This window comes from Balaenoptera borealis, assembly GCF_965194805.1.
Source record: "Balaenoptera borealis genome assembly, chromosome: 19".
Lineage (NCBI taxonomy): Eukaryota > Metazoa > Chordata > Mammalia > Artiodactyla > Balaenopteridae > Balaenoptera > Balaenoptera borealis.
In genome coordinates this window covers 23,301,473-23,313,863 of record NC_138878.1, presented here as the reverse complement: position 1 = coordinate 23,313,863, position 12,391 = coordinate 23,301,473, and the positions used below count along the sequence as shown (strand labels likewise).

Here is a 12,391-nt window from a genome sequence, read left to right as displayed (position 1 = left end):
ACCATTATGAGTTATAAAGCTAGCAAAGTTGATTTCTACCTTCTGCAATCCCAGAATATTGTCCTGCACAAATATAAAAATAATATGAACCTAACTTATATGAATGATAGACTATAAAAGACTAGTACTCCATCCATTCAACATGGGCCTTTCAAAAAGATTTCAGAAAGTGTAAAGTACAATGACGTGGAAACACTTCCTCCCGCTGCAAATATTGCTAGGATTGATGACTAATTCTTCCAAATTTTCAAGTCAGTCATATGGTGGCCGTGACAACTTTGTACAAAGTACCTGCATTCCTATACATGGTCTCTCTGATATCATAGACAAAATATTACAGAACAAAAACGCTATGCTCCTTTTACTAGGAAATAAGTACTCTGCTATTGTCTTTGCCCTATTTAGAAAACTTCAGAATTATTTTTCTGCCTTTCTTTTTTTGTCATGGGGAGTTCTATTGGCCATAATTAAATATGCAGTTATTTGAGTGAAACATACAAGCTTATAAATATTGGAAGGGAGTTTTGAAAAATGTTGGGCCAACTGTCCAGAAAGATTTTTCATCCATAAAAAATAATAAATGAATGAATGAATGAATGAATGAATGGTGTAGTTTACTTGCAACCTCAATAAATAAAGCACCAGTTTTTGGAGAGTTAAAATCAAGTGATGCTGGTAGTGATGGTGGAAAGTCTGTGACACTGCTCAGTGACCTTCCTCTTCATCCCCAACCGTTAGCAGCACCTGCCAAGTTTCTGTGGAGTACAATTTGAAAGCAACTGATGTGTGTTCCTGTCTCTTTACAGAGGAGGACAGTGGACTCAAGAGAGGCAATTGCATGTTTAAGGGCATATAATCTAAGAACTGTATCATGTAAATTGTTGTTTTACTCAAAGCTCTCAATCATGTCCATGTACATAAACCTGACAAATAAATGCCTGCCTTGAATTGGGTTAGTATTCTGTTAGCCCCCTCAAAATAACCATTGCTATCTAAAGACAATGCAGATGTTGAAATAGTTTAAGTCTTTTTCATCTCCAACCCTTGAACTTTCTAGGACTATTTCCTTTATTAATAAAAATAATTCACTCTAGACCCTCTTCATTATTACTAGAACTTCTGCCTAACTCCTGGTTGTTCAGATATGATCTTGTGACCACATACCCAACGCTGAGATTGAAGCTTGAAGAATAAATACGTGTGTTGCTGAGTACCAGTGGGAAGGGCATTTCTGGGTCTTTTCAACAAAGGCAAACAAGAGGGAGACTCTTATCTTGACCAAAGCAAGGGAGAAGACTTTAAATGAAAAGTTCAGTGGATCTGTTGGCTTGGAGGTCACTGTTTAATATAATAAGGGCCCTCTTCTCCTATGCCTAAAATCCAGACTGGAAGTTTCTTTTGGGCAGGGGCTCTGCTTTACCAGGACCTGGTGCATAATAAGTTCTACAAGTACATACTGAACCAAAAAACAATTTAAAAAAAAAGAATGATTAGGGAGTCTCTTTAGGTTAGTTACAGAAAAATGGCTAAATGTGATGTTTTAGGAGGTTTACTTGATAATAGAGATCAGAGATGGGGATACTATTCAGTAGACTATTGCAATAACCTTTAGGAAAGGTAATTGTTTCACAAACCCCCTCTCCTAAATAGGGAAGGGAAGCCTAGCAGACAAGTTCAGCTTCTCACACATTGCTTTCTCTAGCCCTTCTGACCTTCCCTGAGCTTTTTCTTTTTGGAAGACCAATTGACTAGACAGCTTCCCCACATTCCTGAGACAGTGTCATATGCAGTAGGGCACATCACCAAATTATCTCCATGTGTTACATTTCTCTCTCCAATTAGCTCTCTGTGGACAAGGTCTGTGATTTCTTCTACTGTTTTATTGCTAATCACACTTACCACAGAGATGTGTGCAGTGTAGATGCTCAGTAAATAGATGATGGTATCCTTAATATGTCCCCAACAAAAGGAAGGGAATTAAATTAGATTTGATCATATCCTTTTTTAAAAATTTTTATTGGGGTATAGTTGATTTACAATGTTGTGTTAGTTTCAGGTGTACAGCAAAGTGAATCTGTTATACATACACATTGATCATATCCTTTTACTTCTTAAAAATCCTCAGAATTTGCCTGTTGATTCCAATAGTAATACTAAAATTGTATTTCACAAAATACACATATCTAGAAAGATGAATTTGGTGTTTCAGTTTAAAAAAAATTAATTATAATTTAGAAATCCTGGAATAAACAGATTAAACGTTTTCATTGCAATAGGATTTCTGAGTCTTTTTTTTTATATATATATATAAATTTATTTATTTATTTATTTATTTTTGGCTGCATTGGGTCTTTGTTGCTGCCTGCGGGCTTTCTCTAGTTGCGGCGAGTGGGGACTACTCTTTGTTGGGGTGTGCAGGCTTCTCATTGCGGTGGCTTCTCTTGTTGTGGAGCACGGGCTCTAGGCACACGGGCTTCATTAGTTGTGGCACGCGGGCTCAGTAGTTGTGGCGCACAGGCTTAGTTGTTCTGCGGCATGTGGGATCTTCCCAGACTAGGGCTCGAACCCGTGTCCCCTGCAATGGCAGGCGGATTCTTAACCACTGCACCACCAGGGAAGCCTTCCATTGATCTTTCACAGGAAAAATAAGTGGGCCTGTAATGGTCAGTTCTTGGTTTATCCCTGCCAAGTTTTAAGATACATACTATGTCTTCTTGAGGCTCTTTGGGTCTGTCATGCCCTCCTGCTTTTCACTTGTGATATTATTTTTGCTTGTACATTCCATCTCTCACCTATATACTAACTGAATAACTTTTTCTGTTAGGTTGCATAGGTTGATAAATATTTTTGTACCTTTCCCAAAACTCAAGAAGCATTACTTATTTTGACTCAGTGCTCCTATAGCAATTTGAAAGTGCTAAAACTTGTTTCAAATCCCAATGCTATGATTAAAAAAAAATTTGTGTTATGCTACCACAGAAGACTGGATGCTCTCACAGAGAGGGATTGAATCTTATTGTCTTTGGCCAACCCCCATGACATCTTATAGCATAATAAGTGCATAACAAGTAAGGTGAATCCTTTTAAAATAGCTTTTTATATAAGAATGTCTTATACTTATAAATATAAGATGTTTTCCTCCAGACTGATATCACTTCAGTTCTATGCACCCAGCATTTATTAAGTGCCAAGCTCCTCAACTTACAGAGAACCAGATGGACTTATCAGTAAGTGGCAATAAAAAAAAGATTTTATTGAGTGTGTCTTTTTCTGATTTTTTTTTTTAATCATAGCTAAACCACAAAGACCAAAATTCTTCTTCCCTTGAGAATTAGCATTCACTCTGAAGAAAAGGACACCTTGGGAATGCTTCCTGGACAATGTATTATGTTTATAATATAAAGCCATATGTGACCTTTTCCCTTGCTTTAAGATAATCATAGATAAATATTTCAGGATCTCATTCTTCATTTCCATTAAGAAATATTTCCAATAAGTGAATCCATCATACGCCAGCCAAGAGTGAACTCATTAATATGGAGGCTCTTTCTTTTTTCCTTTTTTTCCTTTCTAGAAGGCTAAAGAAATAAAATAATCAGACTGACTGGCTGGACTTTTTCTGCCTGAGACTAATTGTGTCATTTATGTATTGATATATAGAAGAATCAAAGTATAGTAACATTTTCTAGAAGTTCCTTTACATACTCCATGTAGGGCTTTCCCCAGGACTCTAAATTCTGTTATCCCTCTGCTGTGGGTGATTAGAGGAGGCAGGGTGTCTGTTTTGACAACCAGATCATCTGGTTGTCATCTGGTTGTCAACCGAGTCATCCCAGTCTCTGTAAATGGCCCCACCCATGGCATAGTTATTCAAGTCAAAAATTTTAGGGCTCAACTTAAGTATCATCTTTTCTTTGTCTTACACATCCAGTGAAATTGCCAATACTGTCAGTTTTATATCCAAAATGTATCTGGATCTATCTGTTTCTTCCTTTTCTTTCCATTGGCTACCTCAGTAGTCAAAGCCAAGACACTGTCTTCCTTGAGCTACTGCAACAATCTCCTATCTGGGTTTCTGCTTTCATTCTTGTCTACTATAATGACATTTCCATGCAAGAACCAGAGTGATCTTTTTAAAAATATAAGCCAGATCATGTCATTCTTTACCTTTAGATCCCTTCAATTGCCTACTCTTTGAGGTAAAGTAAATCTGAGCTCCTTATTCTGGTTAACAAGGACTTGTATAATATGGTCTCTGCCCAACTCTCCACATAGTATTGTGTCACTTTCACCCTCATCTGCTTTTATCTAGGCATCATTTTCATTTCTTGCCCATTGATTTAGTGCAGCAGAACAACTAACACAAACTTTTCCTTAGACCTTTACTGTAGTTTGCTCTTATCATGGTGACTTCACATAGCAAATCAAATATCACTCTGTCCATTCTGTGTATAACACCTAGTGTCCCATCCATTTTATGTTCTATTGTATCATCTTTTTTTTTTTTTTCTTACTTCTGCTCATCTACATTTCTCCTGTACCATCAAGTCTTTGAAGAAACAGACCCCTCACACATCCCGCCCCATTTACTGCTGTATTCTCAGCACTCAGATTAGTGGAAATCTTAGGCATATATTTGTAAAATAAATAAGGGTATTGGAAGTTTTGTCATATGGAGAATTTCATATCGTAAGAAGCACTAACAGTAAAGTCCGTTGAGAGATTTATCCCAGCAGCACAATTCCTTTTCAAGTGCCTGGACCTAGCCTGACCTTACTTCCTGATGCTCCCAGTGTACTGACCTGCTCCGTCCAAGACTCACTATAACATAGTCTCTAGCAGTACAGTGTGCCTTGGCAGGGTTAGATATTATTTCTCTGAACTTTTATAGAACTGTCTGTTTACCTTTTCCACAGCATAGACAAATCTAATGTTTTATTATTTATTTGTTTCTATAATTTATCCAATTCGACTCCATGTCTTAGAAAGGCAAAGCAAGTGGTTTATGATGATAGAATCTAGCACATATTTTGTAAAAAATTTAGAAAGATTCTTTTTTTTAAAGTTTATTTGTAATATGGTTATTTGTAGCTCTGTCCTTGGGCTTAGATAGTCCATTCACTCATGAAACAATTAGACTTGACAAATGTGTAATAATTCTCAAACTTTAGAGGTTGAATTAAAGAAAACCTAGAAAATAACATTAGGTGAAGTGACAATGAGTGAATGCACATATTAGGAAGAGAGAAGGATCCCAGTAACTCCTGTTGTGTTCAGTTAGACCATAGTTGTTAAACCCCAGCTGATTTTTATGAGGAGTCACAGAGTGGCCCTGGATATCTTTGCATGCACAGAGGAGATCTGAAAGAATTAAAATTTACCTTCAGTGATCTTTCATTTTATTTTCTTGTCTGAGTCTCTGGGTGCATTGAAGCCTTTGTTTTCTACCGTTTTCCTTCTCAGACAGCATCCTGTGCTATTCCTTCTAACAACCCTTCTGTCATCTGTGGATAATAATAGAGGTACCTGTGATCTATTAATAAAGATACTTGCAAGAGATAATACTTACACTCAAGATGTGTGTCAGGTGATGGCAGGTAACTCAAGTTGGGGGAAGAGAGAACCAAACACCAATTCCTCCAGCAAATGCCTACCTGCCTTGCAACCCAGATGAAACTTCTATAAATAAAAGAGGGGGGAGCATGCACACAAAAACACTTACAACTTCACAGTCCTAGCAATGATCTAGAAGACCAGAGTTTGATTCCTGCCTCTTTCACTTATTAGAAGTGTAATTTAACCATGAAAAATCCCTTAAGACATCTCTGAACCTCATTTTTCTCATCCCCAAAACATGCCTCAATTTAGGCAAACCTAGAGTTCCTATGGGCGCTCACTTTCCAGATCTTTCTGAATGTCCATAAAAATGTCATTAATTTATAAATGTGATCTTTTGATAATTTCCTCCTCTTAGTGTTGGGTGTTTGAAAAGCTGTGATTACTGTTGCTTCAGTTCTCATCTTATTTTAAAACTTCTCCATGAAGACTTCCCATTTAGAGTTACTTTCTTCCTCCTCCGTTCTTCCATATCACTGTATATAACTTAGTTTCTATTTCTTATCATTACAAGCTTCACATGATAATTACAGAAAATGTTGTTTAGTCAAAAGTCATGGGCTTTAATGTCAGACCAACCTAAGTTTAAACCTTGACGCAAATAACAGTTGACAAGACCATAGAAAAAGAATGCTTTGACAATTAGCTTAGATGAGATTCATTAGCTCAAATGTATAAATAAAAGAAATATGTTTGGAGATGCTATCTCATCATCTCATGTAATCTTTCCATATCAACTACATAACCCGATTCTTGAGCAGGGTGATGCTCAATATTTGTAGGAGACACAATTCTCTTATAGATAGACCATCAAGTCAGGGGGATTTTAAGTGGCATGACCCCCATAATACTAGGACTGGGTGGAAAATACTGGGACTAGAATATCTTTAATGTCAAGAGTATATCATTTAAACAATAACGACAAAAAGTATACCAGGTGATATATAAATGTGTGTTGACTAAGAAGAAAATAATGAAAGTAAACGTCTACTTTACTCATAGAATTTCTGTCTCCTGCAATCATCATAAAGAGCAGTAACAGCAGTGACAGCAGTACATGCAACATGGTCTGGCCAGCTGAGTAACTTTGCAAAGAAGCTTTGTATAGCAAAAATTTAAAAAGTACTGGAATAGAGGAAAATAAAAATATGTTGAAAACTATATTCCTTGCAAAATACATTCTACAATTATTGTCTCCACAGAAACAATATTTAAAGAAATCTAATCCAGCTTTACAATGTTATGCATTTCATTCTAATTTCAGGTATTGCGAGTCATTATTTCATTCTTAAATAGAAACCGGCATTTAAAATCCTTTACCTTCAATCCAATTTCTTTCAAAGTTAGATTCATAAAAACAAAAAGCCACCATTCCAGGTTTTTGGTAGTGTGTGATTGGGAGATGAAAAATTGCAAATATAAATTTATTTCTAAAAACTTGAGTATGTGTATATAAATATATATGTGTATAGTCTTTTCAATGTTGATATTCATGTTTAAATTGTGCATTTATATCACTTTTATAGTGCTGCCCACTGTTACCTTATTTTTTGACTGACAGTGATGGGATTTCAGTCATGCTCAGCCTTTCCAACAGTGCCAGTGATGGGATTTTTTGAAATCTTATTACTGGTTGCACTTCCCTGATCTCAGATGGAACTTTCAATCAAAAAGGCAATCAGAAGGTTATACATTCGTGAGATTCCCTGCAAAGCCAGTGATCCCATAATACAACTTGTTGGAAAGGCCTACTTGCCTCCTGTCCTTATGTGGCTATAAAGAGTAATTGGCTACTTAGCTCTCAGCACCTGCTTTTCCTTCTCCAAAATTCAGCATAGCCCAGAACTCTGTTGGGTCTCAGTGTGGAATCTTGCTGCTCCTAGGAGATTTACAAGTCTCACACAGAGACTTGTCTTACGTTAAGCATCTGATTAAGCAAACTCTCCCAAAGACACACTTGGCTCTTTCTCAGCATTCTTGTTTCACTGGTGATGCCTGTGAATCTAAGTTTTATTTTATATACATACAAACACTTACCCACACATTTCTCCAAAACACTTTTACTGTAAAGTCCATATTCTAGAAATCACAATTCTGCGTGGCAAGGCTAAACTTGAATTTAATTTCTAGCATATTTTAATCATCCTATTATAAACTATTTTTAATCTTATTACTGTACTCATAAAAGATTATTATAAAGAATGGCTTCAGTACTCTTTAGTATACATATATGGATGTTTAAAAGACATTTTTGTAATTTGATTTGATCAAATAGTGAACAGGGTTGAGGCTGAATTGATCCCATGTGGTGTCCAGTCACCCAGGGGTGCATTAGTTCCCCAGGCAGGAACCTTGACTTGTGAAGTAGGCAGAGGGAGATAATTTTGTCTCACTTGGTTCCAACTCACTGGTTCTTCTCCATTAGGCAGAGAACCCTTGGGCAGGGATAAGTTTCAAGAATGAAAAAAGACTGATGTTTGGGACACAATAAAGACCTACAGACACATTAAAATGCCTATGGACTGAATAAGCATTTCTTCTGCCAAATAACCACACATGTAATATGTAAGACATATGTCAGTATTGCTGCCACAGAAAACAATGCACAGAGACAAAAATAGTCACTTTAATAAAGTTAAAAAATGCATTATTTAAAGAGTTGTGTATGGCATACTCAAATCCTAAAAGTTTAGGAACCCCATCAACCTCTTTTGATTCAGGAAGTTTTAGCAACTCTATTGCCAAAGTAAAAAGTACTTGAAGTCAAGGTAGGGGTGTGTGTGTGAGAGTGTGTGTGTATATTCCTCAGATCTTTATTAAATTCAGGGTACTCTAAAAGTATAGTTCATCCCTGTATGAACATGGTATCATTTACTTGATTCCATATTTAAAAAAAAACCTTAAATGGGCTTTTAAGCACAAAGAGTCAGCATGATGGTGACAAAGAAAATCAACAAGAAAACCACACTTTCATTCTCTCTTCCTGGGCAAAGTAAATTTTGAGATAAGATTGGACAACTGGTATACCAGATATTATCTCCTGCCCCTGAACATCACCATAGGAAGATTATTTTATTGATTGACAAGATTGGAAGATATGTATTTCATACTCCTGAAAACTAGTGTAATTTTTGTTAGACATGTTTATATGTCTCTAACCTATGCCATTTCACTGAAAAGTACACTAGAAATGAGTCTGGTATGCAAGAGATAAGTAAAGTAATAATCTCACCTTGGTTTAGAATGTGTGAGATAGTCAGAATATTAGTATTGGTTACTACTACAACTACCATTAATAATCTGCATTCACCAAGTATTTGCTTTAGTCACTGTGCCAAGTCCTGGTGTATTTTAAAGTCAATTTGGGCCATCATTTTGACTTCATGGAAAAGTGTTCAATAGCCATGATGATAAGCATTAAAGACGAACTATTCTCAGGCAAGAGAAACTCAATAAGGTGTCAGTTAAGTCACTGAGCACTGGGTAGTTGTAAATTCTAAGTATAATAGTCAAACTTCATAAAAATCACAGTGGAGTCAGCCTCCAGAAGTTGGTGCCTTTGGTTTCTAGCCATACTTTTCTCAGGCAGCCCCAAGCCAATGACTGAGATGGCGGGGCAACTGGAGTCTATTTTTTTTCTTTTTTAATATTTATTTATTTTTGGCTGCATCAGGTCTTAGTTGCAGCCTGCGGGATCTTTCGTTGAGGCCCACGGGCTCTTTAGTTGTGGCACACGGGCTTAGTTGCCCCGCGGCATGTGGGATCTTAGTTCCCTGACCAGGGATCAAACCCACGCCTCCTGCATTGGAAGGTGGATTCTCAATCACTGGACCACCAGGGAAGTACCTGGAGTCTATTTTTTCCCAATGAGAGACTCCTCTAACAGGACCCTGTTAAAATCCCTGATTTGCCTTGCAAAGATTTGTCAGGTCTGCTTTGCAGTCTAAGGCTCTCTTGTCAAATCCTGCTTCCTAATCTCTCTACTTTTACAAGTTTTAAAATCTGCATTCCTGTATGAAAACTTTCCCTGCTCAATCTTGTTTCTTCTCTCTTTTATCTTTTACTCCTAGTTCTGATTTAGCGTTTGCTTCCAGGAGGACCCAACTGGCACAGCTGGACTAGCCTTTACATACACTGTGTTTCTTTAACGTCCCTGTTGGTATCTTGCTGTGTGATCATTGCCAAACCATTTATCATTTCTGGTTCTTTATAATGAAGACTCTTACAAATAAAAGTGATCCTTATGATAATTTAGTTGAACGTTCTAGAATTCTAATTAGAGTTGATGACTCTGTTCATCAATCTTCATCTGATGGGAAAAAAAAGTGATGACAACAAAGGTATTTATAAAAATATATTTCACAAAGTAGGAAACAATACAGGAGTTTCTCTGAATACAATACATGGAGTAAATAAACAATATTGCATTAAAGCAAAGTAGAAAATTAAAATGATCTGCATGTAGTACTTGAGTTTTATCATACATTTTCTACTCCTAAATGGCAGGTTTGCATTAAAAATTGAATATGCTCACATCTTCTAGTGCTGTTCTCTTTTGGAGTCTAAGACATTCTGTGCATCACCATGAAGATCAGGGAGAGAAGTGCTAAAAACAGAAGCAGTAAAATTATGTACAAATCAGTTCCTGCTCTAAAACTGTGGAGGCAACTTGAAGCATGTTTATTGGGCAGGGCATTATGTAGGCATCTAAAAGTCTAGAGTTTAAATATCACATGAATCAATATACTTTCAGATGTTTGTGCTTGTAGTAAAAACACCAAATACTAGGATTATGAACAAAATAGAAAACAGTCCAAAAGTTTCTCTGGGAAAATGCTGTTCCTGCCATCACCAGTCACAATAACACTTTCTACTCTAAAGAGACTATTAGCTTCCCTTTTGATAATATTGCCTGCCATACTCATCTCATCAAAATGTACATGTATTAAACATTCATTGTATATATATTTATATAAAACAATCTAAAGTATTATTAATGGATATAATTTAGTGTTTTTTTCATATAGTCCCTTAATCTATAGATTACCAACCTTAATAAATAAAAGCATTAATGGACATCAATAAAATATTTATTTTGAGGATTAAACAAATAAATTCACGCGCTAGCAATAAAATCATCTGTCTCTTATGTAGTCCACTGTGTGACACAGTTTATCTTTGTGTCCTTGTGGGAGAAGATGAACCAGGGGGAATGAGTAATCCTGCTTCCAGAGAACAAGCCTGTTTGAATGGGATTTCTCTCCTCCCACTGTTGATTTGGCAATCCCCACCCTGGAATGGATTACAAACATGTGAATATTTTAAGGCTCGACACAATATTTAAAGATGCTATTCAGTCTCTGATGAATGGGGCCAGCAATTATGTACAAGGTGTGGTCACCGTACCGTATAATCTAGGAGGCCTCCCAAAACTCCAAAAAGTCAGAGTGTACAGCAGACCAAGTATTGCTTTATCATTTGTGGCGGGATCCTTATTGGTGAAGGGGAAAAAGCCATTTGCATTTATAAAAATCCTTGCAGAAGACACATATCAGTAGCAAATTTCTTGCAGGTCCATTTTTCTAAGAAAGCACCTTTTTAAGTTTGAATTTTTCCTCCTTTTAAACCATTTCTCTAAGGACGAGCCAGGATCCCAATCTTTGTGGTGGTCAGGTAAATATCAAATATCCAAAGACTTCTAGACACTCCACATACTTTAATTCACACTCCACAAGATTTATAACCTCCTAACATATACTTTTTTATTTTTATTATTACTTTTTTGGTTCAACATTAAAATGTAGTTGAGTTTATAGATGATTGGTGCTAAACTTGCCTCTAAAACAAATTGCCACATTGGTTGTATCTAAGGGGAGTGACCCTAGAATATTACAGAATGCTCAGTTCCCACTGATTTATTCGTAATCCACTGTCAAGTTTCTTTGTCACTCTCACCGACAGAGTAGAGTTCGCCCAGTCTCTTAAAGCGGGGACCCCAGTCACTGAGGTAGTCAAAGTTCTGATCCGAGTCTGAGGTGGTGGATTCCAAGGAGCTGAGGGAGCCAGCCACGGACCCTCGGCCTTCATAGCCATAAATCTGAATGGAGTCATACGGTGGGGCTGTGGGGTCGTTATCTGCCTCATGTAGCCGCACATTTATAAATTCATCCACATCAACACCGCTCGGAACTGGAGCAAGCCCTTGCCTTGGCATAAACTGCAAATCTGGTTTAATATCTTTACGGGGTAAAAATCCGTTAATTCCATCTGGGTTTTGTAAAGTTGCAATGTCAAAAGCCTCCGTGTCTTCTTCCCCTCCTCCTTCGTCATCGTAGCGAATGATGTTTTCTCGCACATCTTCATCATCTTTGATAATTAATGGCTCGTTTTTATGTCGCCGCAGAGTTACAAACAGCACCACGATGACTACAGGAAAAACACAAAATAGCGATTAGCCAGACTCACATATAATTTCACAAGCAACACATCGTGTATGTTAAGAGAGAGGGGCGCTATTTAAAAACTTATGAGCACGTAGCTTTCATGCATTCACTTGGGAATTAAGTGAAATACCTTTCTGAAGTATGAGCATTGAATTTTGAGTGAATACTATTCCAGGTTGCTTCTGTTTATTAAATGGTGATGAAGAAGCTGGGTTAAAAGAACAAGTTTGCATCTATTTATGGTGAAAGCTGCATTTAATACCGTTAGGAGCTCTAGAGTAAATGGCACAAAACGGGAAACAGCATAGATAGCATAACTAACTTGCTGTGTA

The 12,391-nt window shown here is 36.9% G+C and overlaps 1 protein-coding gene across 3 annotated transcripts in view; it reads right to left on the bottom strand.

The window, feature by feature from the left end:
• Positions 1–1,027: 1,027 nt before the first annotated feature.
• Positions 1,028–12,391, bottom strand: part of CDH8 (cadherin 8) — a 377,020-nt gene continuing 365,656 nt past the window's right edge. For all 3 annotated transcript variants that reach the window (XM_082368897.1, XM_082368899.1, XM_082368898.1), the window contains one exon: positions 1,028–12,042. In XM_082368897.1, the coding sequence (XP_082225023.1) occupies positions 11,549–12,042 (494 nt within the window). In that variant the 3' untranslated portion in view covers positions 1,028–11,548. The remainder of the gene's footprint in view (positions 12,043–12,391) is intronic.